Below are 19,496 nucleotides of genomic sequence, written 5' to 3' on the forward strand. Positions count from 1 at the left end.
TTTTTTTTTTTTTAAACTTCTAGTTTTAACCCTCTCACTTTTAGGCTGTTGGTATTTTTCCACTCCACTTTGAATTGAGGCCTGTATGAGCTTTGCACTGGCTGCAAGGGAGTTTCTCAGTTTGGCAATTTGAGGGTGCTGAGATACCTTTTCAATGTCTCAGCATGTCAATTCAAGACTTCCAGGTGACACTTTTCTTAGTGGTGGGCATAGTTTTCTTGGTGAGAGCTTTTTGCTCAGTTCAGCTGAAAGCAAGGCAGCTCAGAAACCAGTAAGAGCTGGATGGACTCTCTCTGTGTCAGCTTAACATGGTATTTAAAGCAAAATCATTTCAGGAAGAAATGCATGTGATTCCAAACACTGTTTTCAGCTTTAAATAAAATAAAATAGAATTTTTTTAAAAGTAGTAATTTCAAAGGGAAAGGTTCTTTATGAAGACATGGTTACAGCTTTCTTATTTCTGCTGATCTTGTTATGCAGATATCTAAGTATTGCCAAACCAACCTTATGCCACAAATAAGACTAGAGATGACCCAAAACACAGACTGTGGCACTGCCAGCAGCTTGTTTTTCTCTCACCTCCAACACCACTTCTGGATCTAGCAATCCATTCTGACAAAAACAGCAGGCTCATCCCCTGCTCTGTCAGCTGCTTTCATGTATTTATTTATTTAGACCACACACTTTGCTTTTTTATCATTCAAAATACAGAGATATACCGCTGATATCTTAGAAGGTCAAGTGTGCATGAGAAGAGGCAAAAACCAGAAAAAATAAAAACAAAGTCTAGAAGGTATAGGCAAAAATTCTTTAAAATATTTGAAGTTCCAATTGCCAGAAAAAGGCTGTTCATTAACTGTGACACTTTGTACAGATATAAAATAGAAGCTATTTTTATTTAAGAGCTAACAATGAATGCTTCCTAAACGAACAGTGGAGAATTAAATGGGGAGAACAAATGGAGGAGGAGACATTCCTATCAGATACAAGATAATTACAAAGCCTTTCACAAGACAGATCATTTCTAGGTACAGTTTGAAGACAAATGTTAACCAACAGAAAAAAAATCTCTTCTTACCATGGAAGCATATATGATTTCAAAATAAAATATTTTTCTTTGTCTACGGCAACCAAATCAATGAGATTTCAAAGTAGCAGTTGTGAATGCTGACAGGTATGACTGAATTGCATATAGAAACAGGAATATGTAACATTTGGAGTGACACTGTCTGGAAATGGTCCTGGCCCTAACTTGCATCTCCCAATAATCTAGCTGAGGTTTTAATTTTTAAGACCTACTATTTAAAAAAAAAATAAAAAATTAAAAGCATCTTTGTATTGGAAGAAAATCCCCCATAGCTGGGAGTTTTCTGATGAAGTACTTTTAAGGGCAATTCTGTGAAAAAGGATCTTCCTTCCCACTTCTCAAAATTTGCATGAGGACACGGTATTTTTCCTTTAACTCAATTTCTACTAAAAAGGCAGCCAGAGTAGCTGCATTTCACTTTCTGAAATGGCTGGCTCCAGAGTGCTGCTCCACCATGCCTGGCTGTCCTTGTGGAGGGAAGCAAGACTCCAGCTAATTCTTACCTTGGCCTGGTGGTGGAATGGGAATTAAGAGCAGGGGATGGTGAGGTGTAGGGAGGAAAAGAGCAGGTTATAGGGACAGAATGGAAGACAAAGGGTGCCCCACCTTCTCAAGACACCCCCCCACCCCAAGAGGAACTCTGAAGGAGAATTCCTCCTGGAGAAGCCTGATCCAGCATGACCTTCCGCGATGCCTCAAAAAACCAGCTATGTCTTAAAGTCTACCCATTCCCAGAGTTCAGGAGCTATTACCCCTTTTCTTCTCAAGAGCCTTCATTAGGTCAGACATGAAATCAGCTTGCTTGCCTCCCCCTGCCATCAGAGGTGGCCCCACTGACTGTGGCTCTCCATCTTGTCCTGTGCTTTCCAGCCTTTTTGGAGGAAGTGGTACAGGTTTCTTCGCTGGAGGTGGTGGTGGCTTACTGGAGACAGGTGGAGGTGGAGGGGGTAATGGCACATCTCCATTACTGCTGCTGGAGACTGGTGGTGGTGGAGGCACAAAATCAGGAGGTGGTTCACAGAAATCAGGTGGTGGTGGTGGAGGAAAATCAACCTTCAGTGTAGGTGGTGGTGCTGGAAAGCTCTCTGGATCTGTTAGGAAAATGCCACTGTCTCGTTTCACTTTGGAGGGCAGAACTGGTGAAGCAGAAATAGCAGATGAACGCCTTTCAGGTGGAGGAGGAGGCTGCAGTGATGTCCTCTTACTCTGGACTTTCTGTGGCCTCAGCAATGGCTGGGCCAGGCTTCGTACACTGGCATTATTTGTTTCAGCCTTTAATAAGCAGAAAAATAAAAGGACAGACATAATAAATGTGTAAACTAATGCCACTGCCTAAGAACATAAAAAAATGTGAAAATACATCAGTGTAGTGACAGGGAAATTAGGTAGAGTACATTTTGCCAGAAACATGAAAATGGTATTTTGTTTTCTTTCTGGAGCTGCCACAGAGGTTTGACAGTGGAAACCTCCCTGTTGACAGTATTCATAGTGCTTCTTTGAATGCTGTCCACGGACAACAAGTACTTTTAAAATTTCAAATAATTACAATTAGTAAGACTAACATCAAGAAAGTGTCTTTGGGATGCATTGTCCTTGAGCCTGGAAGAAATGATCCTTGAATTTTGACCACCTCTCTTGGACCCCTCTTCCCTTCAGGCCTTCTCCCATGAGATTCTTCCAAGAATATCCCTAAAGATGCTAAAGTTAGCTTTCCTGGAGTCCCTGTTTGTAATTGTGCTCTCTGTCCTGCCACTTCTTCCTTCAGTACTGAACTCTACAATCCCATGGCCACTGCAGCCAAGGCTGCCCCAACCTTCACATGTCCAACAAGGCCTTCCCTGTTTGTTAGTATAAGCTTGGGCAGCCCAGCATTCCTTGTGGGATCCTCCACTACCTGTGAGAGGAAGTTGTCATCACTGCTTTCCAGGAACCCCCTGCACTGCTTGTGCTTTGCTGTTTTGCTTCTCCAGAAGATGTCAGGATAGTTAAGGACCCCAAGAACCATGGCCTGTGACTGTGGAGCTGCTTCCAGCTGCCTGTAGAAGCCTCATCCACTCCCTCCTGACCAGGCGGCCTGTGGCAAACACCCATCACTGTGTCACCCTTACTAACCTGCCCTTTTATCCCCACCAGGGCAGAGCTCAGTATGCTCCAAGTGTTGCCTCACATCAAGGGTGACTCCACCTTCCTGGTCTCTCTCCTAAACAGCCTGTGGCCCTTCATGACAACATTCCAGTCACGGGAGCTATCTCACCACATGCATAACTGCAATGAGATCGAAGCCCAGTGGATACACACAGATCTCTAGCTCCTCCTGTTTCTTTGCTGCTTCTTGAGAAAAGAGCTCTGCATCTCTGCAGTCAGCAGCATTAATTCTGGCATGAGCTAATGCCATGCCTCTTCTTCCTCACTCCTTGCCTACAAACATGGAAGTAAATCAGACACAGGAGGAGGGAGCCACTGGCTGAGTTCTCTAAATGTGATCTGGTCCAGAGGAAGTGAGGCTCAGAACAGAGAAACAGGAGGAACTCAAAGACAGAAATGGGAAGTGTAGAACATATAATGCTGGTGACAGAAAAATCCTAGGAATTTAATATCATTTGTTCTGTGCACTTCATGCATGATGGAGAGATTGAATAATTAACTGCAAACAAATGCTTACTTTTTTTCTGTATGATGTTCTTGAGGTTCTCTTAACTGTACCCATTGCTATTTTTACAGCCAGATTTGGTTCAAGTACATGAAGTTTAACTAAGAAATATATTTAGAGCCCAAGGAAAACATGTAATGTTTTCTCTTTGTTCTTCATAGTTTCTCCTTTCTTACACACTCATCTTCAGCTGTGCAGTGTTCCCTACTGAAAACACTACTGCATGCCTTGTAAAAGGCAAGACTTTTTTTTTTGGCAGAGACAGAACATGGCACCAAGGCTCTGGCAGCACACTTTGAGACTATCCTAGCAGGCACATTCCTATTCTTGCTACATGAACTCATGGATGCTTTTTCTGAAGACCAGAAGCAGTGGGTGGCTGTGCCTTCACCTCCCACTGAAGGGTCCTGGTTCTGCACAGCACACACACTGTTTGCAGTGTGTAAAACATGAGGAGGGGCAGCCACTTTTCCCAGGAACAAATCCTTCTCATTGGCACTTTGAGGGGGAAGATAGAAGGTGAAGGAAAACAAACTTGGAGAACTTGTTCACAGGTGACATTTAACTGTAGTAACTGCTCACCTGTACCTCGGATGTATCGGCTTTCTTCTGAGGGTCTGGAAATTCTGCACTGGAACAAGGAACACTTTGGGGAATCTGTCCATTTGACTGAACAGTACCTGTGACAACGAGAGGAGTCAGAGGGAAGAGAGTGTTATGTTTTTGTGATATTAACTAGATCAGGGAATAACCAACTAAGAAAAAGGCTATACAAATTTCTTCACAACTTCCACAAGTTACTCGGTTTTTATACATAATAAAATCAGTTTTCTACTTCAAGCTCATTTTGTGACTTTTCATATTCATATTTTTATATTCTGTTCATTATTTAAAGAAAATAAAGTACCTTACATTAAAACACTTGTGTTTCATAACAGCATTTTGAAGTTTGCAGTGTGCTGTAGTATTGCTACGTTCCCAGTTTTTATTGCTTTTGTTTTGTTTAATTTAGGCTAAAGACTAAAAGCACCATGGATTCATACCAATCAGTCATGGGAATGGAAGGTCTGAAATCCTACAGAGGGGCTGATCCACTCACTTTCTTTAGTAAATGAGCTAAAGCATCTCCCCTACCCCATTTAGAATCACAAAGATCTGTGAACTTCCCTGTGTTCTCAGATTAGTGTGGATCTGGAAGCTGGCTAAGTTAAAGCTCTGCAAAATATCTGCCCACCATTTCTGCTTGTGCAAGGGATATGCATAAATAACCCAGTACTGTCAAATGGAGTAAGTGAATGTGAGACCAAAGAACAAATTTACAAGTTTAATTATAAAAAATCCCCTGCCCCTGTGTAGTCTGATGAGGATTAAATACTCTCCAGTTTAATGCAGCATTTTTGAAACCTGTATGTGTCGAAGTAGTAGACAGAGTTTGCTGCTTAGAGATGTACATTTGCAAACCTTAATGACTGCCTTAGCTCTATTATAATTTACAGTTCTGAGATCCAGTAAAGTTCCACTCATGTACTTCCTAGATGTTAGTGAACCCTTAGCTGTCTACAGTGTAGACTAAGCACAACAATGGCTTTAATCATAACATGTACTTTATTGGTCAGCAAAGAGGTTCCAGGAAAATTATAAGAAATAGAATAAAGTATTTTAACTGCCATACCTGCAGATCCCATGACTGGAAGAGAGGTAAAACAAACTCTGCAGTGTGCCTAATTTACTAAGGCTATTTAAGCTTCAAGGGGTGGTCTAATGTCAGGTTTTATGCCTATGCCTGTGCAGTGTTCAGCGTATTTGATCCAAAGTATTATTTGGATCATTCAAGCTACAATCTTGTATTTGTTGAAGGACAAACATGGAAGTCAACAAAGAGATAAAATCAATCTTGTGGCTCTCCTTCCTCAGAGGAAGGAGATGTAAATACCTGGGTTCTGCAGCCCAAAGGGATTATGCTTCCTAAGCGGAGCAAGTTACTGTCTTACCTCCCTTTTTCTGCTCTTCATAGCAGAGCACGAGTTTGGTTTTCACACTGCTCAAAGATGATGCTGCCTCCTGTCATACTGAGATTTAACTAAATGAAGGAGAGAAGAGAGATCCACTCTATCTAGTAAAATATATGGTGTTCTACTTGGCAAAAATGTTGTAACAGAATGCTGGGACAGGGTAATCTGTTTCTTCTTCTGTTAATGGATTTCATAAACTATGTAAGACTTGAAAGAAGCACTTGAAGCATTATCTCTTGTCAGCCAGCTAATGGACTCCCAGACAATATAGTAAGCCCATGCCCATGTGAGCCCATGCATTCTATTTTCAAGATTTATTTTTAATTTAAATGTTACAGTATTCTTTACAAGTTAATTTCTTCAAAATTTTATAGTGAATTAGCATTTGTTTTAAGAAAAAAAAAAAAGGTAGTCCAAATAATGCAAAATATAGCTACCCAAATGCAAAATATTTATCCTTGCAGTGACAAGGAACACATGCATAAAGAAATATCTTCTGTCTTTCTAACATCATGATATTGTGCAGGAGCACACGTACACTGACTTTTTTAGTGTTCAAAGGCACACAGTAAGGCAGAGAGGGAAACAACATATTTTGACTGAGATGCACCTGGGATGCTTCAGAGCCAAAGACTACACAGGTTAGGGTATGTGTGAACATACCAATGCTCATTACAGTAGTGTGTCCAGGGAATAGTGGCTACACGTGAGAACCAAAGTTTCACCTGCCTTCCTTGGCTGCCACTGCAGTTGACAGAGTACATCCCCTGCCCAGTTCCCACAGGACTGTATTTTTCTATAGCAGATTTTAGCCTATACTGAAGTTAGCCCATACAAATGGCTATGGAGCCATCTGAAAACAGAATGGACATGCTTTGTTCCATTTCCAAAACACAAACCAACAGCTGCTCACACTTAGGCAGTTCTAGTAGCATAGTCAGGCCCAGGTTTTATACAGGGCCTCTACAACAAATGTAAGAAACCCAGAATCACAGTGACTTGCCTCAATTACAACACTAATGATCCTTCAGAGATATTTCCATAGAGACAGTATACATGACTAAAACCTTTCCAGGCTACTTAACCATGTAATGCAATCCATTAGTTAAAATTAGCAGTATATTCTATTGAACACATGCAGTGTTCCTGGATTCCAGTCAGGAGCTGAAGTCACAGATGTATATACAGCCTTTATAAGGCCTCAGTCCTGCCCATATCCAGGACAGATGGCAGCACCAGCATGGAGCCCCATGGCCAGCCACTTCTCTACTGCTGTCAGCACCTGCACAAATGTTCCATGACTGTCAAACACACCCTCAATCAAGTAAACTTCCTCCTGTCAAGGACTGATGCTGTCCGGATGCCAGGCACCCGCAAAAGCTGCTTGCTCACTCCTCTCTGCTGTTGGGCAGAGGAGAGAAAATTTAACTAACAGTTCAGGGGTTCAGATAAGAACTGGGAGAGATCACTCACCAAATACCATCAAGGGCAAAACAGGCACAACTTAGAGATATAAAGTCAACTTACTGCCAACAAAATCAGAGCAGGATAATGAGAAGTAAAACAAGCCCTTAAAAACACCTTTCCCCATCAGAAACATCCCTGATCTCAAAACAGTCTGTTATGGATGTCCCCACTCCAGATGTGTATTTATTAACATGGAACAGTAGGAAGACCACCCTCTATCTCCCATGTACTCAAAAAAGGTGAACTGAAGCCCTAGAAAGGTATTTGAGCTGTCAACATGAAAGTCAGAATATTAACTGCCAACAGTGATTTCTACTTTGCCTGCCTTATGACAGTGAGTACTTGACCAGCATGCCCTTCCTAGTAAAGCATATCTTAAGCATATAGACTAAAAATAGTCATGCAAGTTACAGCTCGTATCATGCACTGTTGTACTGGCATCATGATTAGATCAGTAACAGCAATACAATGAAGCTGCTGGAAAAGTAGGGTTAGAAAGTAACACAATCCTTTCTTACTCTTGTGTCCTAACACCCACATTGTTACCATGCAAATGAGTGAAAGGCTAGGACAGAGTGGCTCACCCTGTAATAATCTTTCTATAATGATCAATCTCAGAATATCCCACTCATCCCTTTTACTAATTGGAAGAAAATCTCCAATACAGTGTAGAGATGGGCAAACAGAAAGTTTCAAGACATGGACTATCAGTCTGCAAAATGTAGATGGAGGATAAAGGATTCAGATGCCAACAGAAAAATGCCTTATTAAGTTATGCAGATTTAAACTGATTTTCAGTGAACTGTCTTTGTACTTTCCAAGTTCTAACTGTAAAGTGAGAGCTTTGCTGCTACACTGGCCTGTCTATAAAAAGACTTCTTGCTGAATCCCTGGGATAGTTTTCTGAACAAAGACTCTATGCAATACTGATGATAATAGAAGGGAGCAAAAAATGTGACTTCAACTGCCACGACAGTGTCAATACCTGCTGATGAGGATCCTGCAGGGGCAGCTGGTTCCACCACTTTTTGATTCGCCCACCTAGAGGACAAGCCAGCTTTCTTGACTGCACATTTGTAATTGTCATAGAGTGTCTTGCCATACTGCAAAAGAATAAAAACAATTACATGAGCTTGACATAGGCTTGACAACGGCCAAGCATTCATTTTGCTCTTGGATAACTTTTCTGACCCTGTTTCTTCCTACCTAGTTTTGTTAAAAAGTGTCTTTCTAGAAGTAGTGTGTCTTTTCTGTGTAGAGTCAGGTAAAAAGCATAGTAAAACATGAATCCCCATGACCAAACACAGTCCTACTGATATAATGCTTACATTTGATGTTTGTTTCAGTATTTGTAAACTTCTTGAAACCTAGCTTTAAAATCAACTGTTCTCAGTATCTTTTTCCAAGTATTACATTTTCAAACTGGAAACTTGAGACACCAAATCCCAGGCTCTAGAGGAAACAGCTCTGTCACTGTAAGACATGACATAATTTTATGTTCACCCCACACCTTTGTTAGATGCCACCCTGCAGCAAAAATAAACCCAAAACTGTTACTTTGGGCTTTTTCCTGTCAGGAAAAAGCCCAAAGTAACAGTTAAGAGGAGTAGGTCTGTGTGGGAAAAGACAGCCAATACCTAGAGCTTGCACATTATAGCCACAGCTAATTATTTATATATATATATAAATATCTTATATATATATATATATATATACAGTTATTGAGCCAGATAAGTGTGCAGCAAGTTTTATGAGGACATGAGTTTTATAGCTACTGAACTCACTCCTGTGTTAATAAGAAAAACATACTGATAGCTAAGGTACAGGGACATTTAGCAAATCCATCCTCATCAAGCATTTCCGATCTTTGTTTCTATGGTAAAACTAGCATGAATGTTCATTCTTGTCACAGCATTTCCAGTTGAGGTGATTACAGTCAGTAACCTCAGGAAGGCCTGATTTTACAGAAAACATATTAAAGTAAATTTACTTTTAATCTCACCTTGGCAATCCTTATTCCTGTTACCCACTGATGCAGGGTTGTTTTATCATCACAGCACAAGTACTTGATATATTGTGACTCCTTTTGAATCTGGGGGTGCTGAAAGATATTTATTTATAAAATGAGACAAACACAGAAATTAAATCACTATACAAATGTCTGAAGGCACAATGACCCTGTGAAAACACATCATGATCTGAAAAACAAAAAAAGGCAGCAAAAAGAGCATAAGAAAATATAAAAAATATGGTGATTATGAACAATACATGAGTTGCCATTGGCAGCTTTTACTTGAAATAATTTAAGTGCAGTGTAATATGAATTCAAGGGTTTCAGAAATGTAACAGTGATCTAGAGTACAATGACATCTACAATTGTTCTGGTTCAAGGTCTAACATGCAATGTACAAACACTAGAAGGAAGTCTGTTTCTCATTTTGTGGCTTGTCACATGTGAGGCACCCAGACTGAACATTGAACATAATTTCAAAAGTTGAAATTTTTTCAAAGTTGAAAAGTTTTTAAAAGAGTATGTTAAATTTAAGTATAAACTTTCAGCTGAAACAGATTTTTCCTCCTAACTGACTGCTTTTCTTTGGGCTCAATTCTAGGTTTCTTCTTATATATTTTTATTCAGTTTTACTCTTGCTGTTTTGGAAAAAAATACATACATATATATATATATATATATATATATGATATGTTCTAGACAGAGGATCATTCCAAATCCAGCACTATCAGAAGTATTCTTTTTCATTTGTTTGTACTAGAAACCTCTACCATTTTAAAATCTTTTTTCTTTCATTTTGAACAAGATTTAAGATCTGTTTCCTTTATTGATCAAGGTAGTATGGGTATGTGTTGAGATACCTTTGCAACTCAAAGACCATCAAAATGCCAGGCTTCCTACCTGCCTAGGACTGAACATTCTCTCTAAGACTCAGAAGGAATTAGGTTTCCCCTGATGAAGTGGAGAAGGATGTAAGTCTTTAGTAACTTGGGTGGAATAACATACTGCCATCTCTCGATATGCAAAGGAAAGAATGGACCCAAAGGAAAACTGCTTCATTATCCCTTATTTATGTGTTCATTTCTATCTATATTCTTAAAAATTGTAAGTGCACAGTAAGTGGAATACTGTGAATGCACAAAGAGTGGCTAAATATGCTCCAAGGAATCACTCTCTTTTCAGCCTGTACAGTTAAAAATTCAAGGCACACCTCCACCTAGCAAGGACACCGGGTTTATAGGTATCATTAAGCCCCCAAAGCAGAGCAATGCTGGACATGGGGAACTCAGCAAGGTCCCTCCCAGCGTGGAGTGCTGCCAGCCTCTGGCTCATGTAGGTGCCACATCCTCATAAATATCTGCTGGTGGGTGGGACATCCTGCTGCAGAGGCCAAACCTGCCCACAGCTGGGTGACCCAAGGGCTCACAAGCAGAGCCAAATACAGCGGACTTGCTCCTCAGCCACGTGTCCCTTGCTCCCCGCTCAGCACTGCAAACACCAGGCTTCCCCTGTTTGTGCTGACCCAGCTGCTCAGGAGGCCACATTCTGATTAAAATAACCACCAAAAACAGAACTGGTCTGGGTTAAATATAACCCATTTCATCGTGCTGTAGTTTTGGTTTATATGTTTGTAAACCCAGCAGTTCACAGCATGACCTCACATACAGTGAGGGAATAAGGCACATTATAGCTTGGGGAGAGAATGAGTAGCAAGGGATGGATGAGAGGATGGCACTGCACAAGCCATTATTGCTGCCAAAGCCCTGTATCATCAAATTATAGAGTGAGAGGGAACATACCATGGAGATAATTGTGAGGGATATCCCAAGGCAGTCCTGTGGGTAACCATGTTACAAGTCCTTGCATGTTTGCACTCAGCTGCTCACACAATTTTGGCCATTTTTCTGCAAACACACAGCTGGCCATCTCCCCTGGACAATGGATACACCAAGTCTGCTTCCACCTCTGGAATTGCCTGTGGCTACGTTATTCCATTACCTTGCTCTGGGGCACTCCCAAATTGAGTGAGGGACAGCTCAGACTGTAAGCCCAGAGGTACCAGCTCACTGTCACCACGTACCTTAACGGCAGAGCACCTCATGGACTCTCACCCATCACCCCTGCACACAGCTCAATGTATAGGGCTGTATCTTGTGTCTGTACACCTCTGCCACGTATCAAACCAAGGCAGTAACCAGGCCCCTGGACAAACAGCCTGCTCCAGCTCCCAGCATCTGCCTGTCCTTGTCTCCCACAGCCTTAGAGAGCCTGAATGCTGCTCCGAGTGAGCTCTGCTAGCACAAGATGTGCCTAGGACACAATGCCCAAAAATCCTTATTTCCTTACACTATTTCTCCATTAGGTGATCAAACACAGTGAAAATCAATAGAAAATTCAGCCAGAATGGTACCTTTAAAAGGGAACTGTAAGCAGACACTTCTTTTGTGTGACAGAATACATCCCATATACCTGGGTTACGTTATCACCAATGGAGACAAAAGAACCAGGAGGTGCAAAGACACTGCAATCATCCATAAATTCAGTTCTTCAGGCACTTTTCAACCAGCAACTAGCAATTTTGCTCCAGTGTGTAAGGTCCTACTGAACCCAGCAGATGGCACCCAAACCTTTCAAAAAGGAAAAAGCTTTTCCTTCCCCTTCTTTTTCATGGCAAGAAGTCCACTGCATCTACATATTCCCCTCCATTTTTAAACACCACATTTACTCATATGTGTTTTTATTACAAGAAAAAATAGAGAACTTCCATAATTTAACAAATGGTTGATGCAAACATCTGGAATCTGTCCACACTGCATAACAAGGCAGAAGAGGTCATGGCATAGAGCAAGCTAGGTAATGATTCTGCACATAGACACAGCCCTGCCACTGGGATCTGGTTCTGGGGTGCTCAAGAGAGGCTGTTGCAGACCTCTCCTCTGGGGCACCTTATAGAACTATCAGTTTCACAAGAACACCTGTACTGTGTCAGAACAAAGGTCTCTGAACCCAGAATCTGGACTCTGAAAGTGGCCAGAAATGGGGGAAGAGAAAGTACAAGATAAGCATATATGATACTTCCTTCTCTGTACACTCTCTGTCTACAGTGATTTTCAGCAATTTTCTGAGATTCATGGGGTTTCTCCATAAATAGGTTCTCTTCCAGGTACTTCTTCAGTTTTTTATTGAGCACAAAGAGAGTTCTGGCATCCACAACACCTTTTAGCAACAACTTTAGTAAGTCTGTCACACACTCTATGATAAACTCTATGATTTCCTTCTCTGAACCTGACTGCCACTAGCTTTGTGTAACATTCTTGTTTTGGAAGAGACACTGAATGCCTAAGCCCTAGCCACACCTTTCCATGTCACTCCTGAGCCTAGAGATCCACATCATACTCACGGCAAGCTGTCTCTCCTTTTCAGCCTATGGGCTTCCAGTCTCTTCAGTCATTTTTCAAGTCAAAGTAATTCCTTACCTTTGCTTATCCTTGTTGCCCCTGCTTGATACTTTTCCAAGTTTATTATATATTCTCTTTGACATGAGAGGACCAGAACTGCACAGAAACCATGAACTTGTGCCATGGTAAAGCAACATTTGCTGTTTTATCATCTATGTCTTTCCTAATCGTTCCTAATACTTGATTCATATATCCGACAACTACTTAGCACTGAACCTCAGACTCACAATGGCCTTCCAGAATTCCTCATTCTGCCCTTTCCATGATGATCTGAATAAAATAATATCATCAGCAAGTTTCCTCACCTCCCTCCTTACCCTGACTATGAATATTTTCAGACTGAGGGGGTCTCATAATCCTGAGAAGTTGAGGGGGAACTGTCAGTGAACAAGGTGACAGTGTCCCTTGCTGGATAACATGTGAGTTACTTTCTGGCTAGCCTTTACCCTATCTTTTGCTGGCTATTGTCTCCACTAGACAATCCATCTTAACTACTGATATTCACCAGTGGGACCTATTCCAAATTGCCCCAATCAGTTTCTTGATTAAATTACTCCAATCAGCAACCATGATTAAGCACGCAGTCACAAATATGTGCTGTCAATTAGGGACCAAAGCAGCAAGCTGCAGAACCCCAGCTCTGTGAAGGAAGGTCAGACACCTCAGAGCTATCAGGCACCCTGTATAATCTCTTTGTTACAGCTGAGAACTGCATTGTCTCTCATTTTCCAAGAAGCAGCAGTAGCACTGGCTCTTTTTACATGTAACTTTATGAATGATAAGTGAAGCTTAAGTCATTACTGATCCACAGCCCACTGAGGTCAGCTGGAAATATCCCCTTCACCTCACAAGGGTCAGGCCTAAGGAGGACTGTTCCAGGCTGCCTACAGAGGCTGCCTACAGCAGCTGTCCACAAGGCCAGACCACAGGTACAAACACCAGCAGCACCAAGCTTAGCCCTCAAGGTTTATACCCATACAAGATTAATAGTAACTGGCTCAGATGGAGACATTTGGCTTCCTGGGTTTTTAGATGCATGAAGCATGCTACTTTAGCTAGGAAGGTGAAATGTTCCAGCCAAGAATTGTCACAGCCCACCCACCCCACCATTTGCTCACTTGGAGTGATGATATGATTTGAAATGAGTATGATAGTGGAATTGCTTCAGCAGTATAAACAGAAGAAGTCTCAGATCTCAATGCTGACCTTTACAAGCTCAATTTTCCACTTAAAACTTCACAGAAAATCTACTACATAGTGCATAAAAATGGTGATTTGGAGTAAGCAATCTGAAGAAAAACCTAAGCAGCTGGAAGTGCCTGGAAATGCTGACTTGGTATGAAGATCCCTAAACAATTCTATGATTCTGAGTGGACCAATTTCCTCCTTTCACAGCTCTGGTGTCTCAGGAGAGTGTTTAGTCTAGCACACAGACATAAGCAGCTGTAGTCACTATGCAAGTCTGGTTTTACTAAACTAGATTCAGAGTCTCTGTAGTAACTTCTCTATGAGACTAGCAGAGGTCAACTACATCAATCATGACAGTCATGTGAGAAATACTGTACTTTAAGGGAAAATAACACTAACCTCAGTATGTCACACCTCACACATAGACGCAGATAAAGTATTTTGTTATAGGGTGAATACCATGTCCTGAAAAGATCATTAAAATCATCTGATAGCAAAGTGAAAATATCTTCTCTGGAAAGGTTCAGCACCTTTGCCTCTGAAACATGCAGCACCAAAATGAATTGTGAAAGACAACTGTTCAAACAGCAACAACTCTAGAAATGATAGTTTAAAAGAAAAGTGGAAATATGCAAGTAGAAAGGTTCTCCAGAATTTTTCTCACACTAAAAGCATTGAATAGTGCTTTGAAATAATATGGACTACAGTGAACTTTCAGCTAAATAATGATGAATTAGTTGCATCATTGAGCCTGATTTTGCAGGTATTTAAGATCTGAGCTTCTCAAACATGAGGCTGCAAAAGGATGTGCTGTGTTTCACCCAGAAAAGCACTGTAAAGGCTTGGAACAGAACCTAGTATTCTCCCCTGTCCCACTGTCTCCTCTGTAAGTATCAATTGTCTAGAGATAAAAAAAAGCAGAAGCACTTGAATACAATGAGTTTGTTTTCTGGAGAGGTTGAAAAAAATATTTGTCCACAGATAACATTTTCAGATATAAAGTAAACTCTTTGCCTAAGGAAAAAGAAGATAAAACACATTGAGAACCTGAAGAAATGGGAACTGAATGATGTGGTTTCTATGGTGTCTGCCAAAAAAAATGACTGAAGGCCATGTGTGCATGAAATTGGAGATTATCCCAATAAAATGTTCTTTTGCGTTGCCTTCTTCCAACACTGAAGATGAAAAGTAAATTGAAGTTATTCAGGCATCTCATTGCATTCCTTGCCCCAAAATATATGGATCATTGCTCAGTCTCTGAGGCAGAAACAATAGCCAGAAGCATAAAGAGTGACTAACTTTGGATCACAAGCTTTGGCTTTTGGCAGAATTTTCACAAAATCCTCAATGCTTTTGTATACCTTAACTACTACCAATGAATTTCTGCTGTGTTAAACTAGCTTCTCTGAAAAGCTGAGACTCTTCTGGCTCCTGTGACTGAAAGCAGAATTAATAATCACTACCTTCCAAAAGCCACATTGAAATTGTTGAGATTTGCAATCTACTATTCATCATGGTCAAACTCAGATGCTATGCAACCCTTGCAAGAAGATAATCATACTTAACTGATCTTTTGAAGATGTGTGAACTCTATGTATAAAACAATAATTGCCCTATTATAAGGAAATTATTATTTTGACCTACATTTCTCTAATGACCTGAGGCAAAATTTTTAGGTCATTAATATATATATATAATAGCCATTTTTACCAAAGAGGTCTGCTTTATGCAGGAAGTAATATTTTCCAAAGCTATCATATTCAATTTCTCCCTGTCATTCTCTGTCCTTATTCTCCCTCCTGTTTATACATTAATGTAGTAAAACTGTGCATGTACATGACTGTAATCTCATGTACCTGAAAGTGTTCTGCCATAAAAAGTACTGCTACTTCTTCTTTCTCAGTTAATCTAGCAATGAATTTACTCTGAAACACTTATCTGAAGCACTCATACTAACACAATTTCCAAATCTTTCACATAAAAAATAAATTTCTTGCTTTCTATCTTTGTTTCCTGCATTAGCCATTTGTTCTACATAGTTATTATTCATAGTGTTTTCTATCTCAAACACTGCTAATTCTCACCTTCTACCTTTTAAACTGTCTTTGTGTTGAGTTCATTACATACATGATTCAGCCTACATGAAGCACATGGGGTGTGAGGGAGGAGGGAATCAGGAGAGAAGCAGATAAATACAAAATTATCTGCTAAAACGATGCTGCTATTGCAAACAAGCTATTCTTTTTGAAAATTTACTTCCAAAATTCTTTACGTCATTAGATTTTTATTTTTTTTTAAATCACAGTGCCAAATTATGCCAGGAAAACTTAACTGTTTTGACTGCACAGAAAAATGTACCCAGCTGTAGAAATAGAGGATGATTCGCCTTTGTCTCAGTTTATCCCCAGGAAACCAATTTTTTCATCCTAGATTAATTCAGCATTATGCACCATTACCTCCAGATTACTCAAGCATAACCAGTACTCATAAACTATAATTAAATCCACTCTTTGTCACAGGCACATCAGACTGACTAAACCAGCAAATTTGCATATAGATTACCTTGCTATTTGTCTGCTTTGAAAGATTTTTCAACATGGTGTGACAAAATCAGCTCCTGGATGAGCATGCGTGCGCATGCACACACAGAGAAAATCCAGAAAATAAACATTACATTCACAATTTCTGCTCAGTACAATAGATGCTGTTGCTAGCATGGTGGACAGATCCCTCTTGGTGAAATACCTTATTTTTGTGAGCTTTCAGTTTCAGAATATGAAATAAATCATTAAAGGTCTCCTTTATTTCCACAGCATTTCCCATATAACATAGTAAATGGTGAATGAGAAAATTTGCAGGGAATTTATATATAAAACCACACATTTGTAAATGTAAAGGTGGCTCTGAAGAACCAAACCTTTCCTACTTGCTGTGTGCAGAGCGTGAATATATTTTTGCTAGAAAGTAGAGAATTGTGTTCCATCACCATTGCTCTCCCAGGAGTGGCCAGCACTCTGTGCAGGTGTAATCCAGGGTGGCAGGGAGAGCTGTGCTGTGATCCTCTCCTGCCTACTCTGCTGGCAACAGAGTGACAAATCTGAACTTGAGAGATGCAGGTTTGAGTGAGGGTCTCTTTTTCAAACTTGGCTGACCTTGCCTCTCCTCTGCATATGGAGGTGTCTATTATTAAAAGACTCACTTTATCCAGTGTCAAAGAGAAGGGCGGGATCTTTAAATTTATGGAAGTATTAGACAGGCTGAGTACAAAATAGGAAGAATCTGCATATTTACAGGAGCAGATGTCCAAAAAGTATTTCTTGTACTCAGGGGCTCTGTTTTTAATATTCTGAGAGTTCTTTGTGCTGTTTCTGGGTTTTTAAATGTGGGATTTCCTTTGAGGGAGGAAGGTTTGTTTAACAGTGGTATAGAACAAGTGCATTTAAGAAGGTTAAAGCTCAGCACAGACCAATTAGCTGCTGAGAAATAAAACACAGTTCTTCAGGTTTTTAGTTGCTCCAAAGCCAAAGGATTCCTGAATGCCAGCTCCATCAGAGGCTCTGTGCCAGGCTGCAGTCTTGTCCTCAGGACCCAGCCACGTCGGTCCTGGTCTGCTGCACAGCTAAAGGTGACCCTGCTCTCAGCCACCAACCAGCCAGCTGTGCTCTTTCTGGCTGGTCACAGCTGGGCTTTCTGCTGCCTGATATGAAGAAGTAGCTGCTTTGTTCTGTTATTGCAGTTGTTTCCTGAATCATCCTGAAAGGAAACTTCTGAATAAGCTCAGCAAAATGCTCCCTCTTTTGCTAGTAAACACTGTGATATTTAATTGTTTCTGGCACCCCACCATTATCTCCTCAGTTATTAACAAACAAGCAAAGCACACCCCATTTTTGTCCTGAGGTATAGCACAGTGGGGTGCTGACATAATGGGAACAAGTGATAACACAAGGAGCACTCACAACACATTGTGCCTCTCTAGCTGTAAGAAGAATATCCTACAACATGGATCTGCAGATAATATATTTGAGCTAGTTTAGGTACAGCTCCAATATCCCAGGCTGCAAAACCCACCACAGCTTCAGACTAAGTATCAAAGCAACCTGCCCATGATGTACATGATCTTCTTGCTTCACTAATACCAGCACCCAAGCCAGCATTAGCTACATAACTCAGTTATGATCCCTGAAGTTGAAATGAAACACCTACATTATAAAAGAAACAGGACAGAGGGTGCTGCCAGCTCCTGGGGACTGGATATATGTTAGCTGGGAGAGGCACTATCACTGAAAGCTCACTGTCCTGCAAGCCCCATAACTGATTGTAGCTGAGAAGAAACTGAAAAAAAAGCCCACACCCCATTTAGGGAGAACAAAGTGAAGCAACATTTGAAGAAATGTCATGAAGACTTCGAGGCAACACCCATATTATTCAGGGCTGTGTCAGACAACCTGAAAAGTCTCGTTGCTGGCTAACCAGAGCAATCAGGTCACCAGGATTGTGGTTAACATTACAGCATTAACATTTTCTTTACATTATTGGCAATGCCTGGAACACAGATGTAAAAATGGCAGGAGTGCTGTGCTCATTCTTAAAATTTTTCCTGAGTGCTCTTCCCTCCATAAAAACACACCATAAAGATGAGCAAGACTGGGGGGAGGCAAAAGGAAATGTTTTCTCTTTTCCCCTGCTAATGTGAGACAAGACCTTCAAAGCAGGAACAAATATCACAAATATAATGTACTATTTGTTTTGAAAGCTCATCATACAACTGGAGACTGGAGGAAAAGAAAGAACACTTTCTTCAAACATTTGGCCATATTCAACTCCAAACCAGTCTACCTTACAGGCCATTTGCAGCCATTTGAATGAACAAAGGGCATGTACCTGTTCTTGAAGTAAATATGCCAACAGCTTAACCACTGAGAAATTAATATGGTAATTTTTCAACTCAGTTCTCCAAGCTGGGAAAATAGAGTTCTGAATTCAGCAGGGTTTTCCACCTAGCACGGAACCAAGGTATTGCTGAGGCTGCTACACCCTTGCATTTCTCCAGTACTACAAAATATAAACTGGTCTCTTGCCTCTGAGCTAGGCATGTTCTTTGTTCCTGTTTCCTCTGAAACATAGCAGAGCAAGTAACTTGGCTGATGACTGCTCATTGTTTTGACGTAGCAGTTCCTAAGGGGATCCTCAAAAAGAAATAATTCTTTAAAAATGTAATTCCAATGCTGAATTCAAAACTGAATTCAAAAACTTTCTAAGTGGTATTACAGCATGCTGGAGATAATAAGGGCTACCAGACTAACCTTTTTTCACAAAATATTTCCTTTGCTTTACAACCATCTCAGTGAAAAGCTAGCATGGGCTGTGGCTGCTACTCTTCCAATTACCTTCTCTCATTTGTTGTAAAACAAATAATCTTATCCTGTCCTCTGTGGCAAGGCACACATAGGGGGATGGAAGAGCTGTGAAGACACAGCAGAACTTTGGCAGTGGAGAAATTTCCAACTGGCTTAGACTAAACTGGGCATCCAAATTCCTTCAAAATTACTGAGAACACAGCCCAGAGAAGCATGCAGAGGAATGCTGTTTCTGAAAACAAACTGTGTGTTTCTTCTTTCCCCCA

General features: G+C 40.7%; 1 protein-coding gene across 1 annotated transcript in view; it reads right to left on the reverse strand.

Moving 5' to 3' along the window:
* Positions 1-794: 794 nt before the first annotated feature.
* APBB1IP (amyloid beta precursor protein binding family B member 1 interacting protein) overlaps positions 795-19,496 on the reverse strand; it is a 64,712-nt gene continuing 46,010 nt past the window's right edge. The window contains exons 11-14 of the mRNA XM_015617068.3: positions 9,219-9,317; positions 8,202-8,319; positions 4,320-4,417; positions 795-2,359 (exon numbers count right to left, since the gene is read on the reverse strand). Coding sequence (XP_015472554.1) covers positions 1,826-2,359; positions 4,320-4,417; positions 8,202-8,319; positions 9,219-9,317 — 849 coding nt within the window. The 3' untranslated portion in view covers positions 795-1,825. The remainder of the gene's footprint in view (positions 2,360-4,319; positions 4,418-8,201; positions 8,320-9,218; positions 9,318-19,496) is intronic.

This window comes from Parus major, chromosome 2 (genome assembly GCF_001522545.3).
Source record: "Parus major isolate Abel chromosome 2, Parus_major1.1, whole genome shotgun sequence".
NCBI classification, from domain to species: Eukaryota; Metazoa; Chordata; class Aves; order Passeriformes; family Paridae; genus Parus; species Parus major.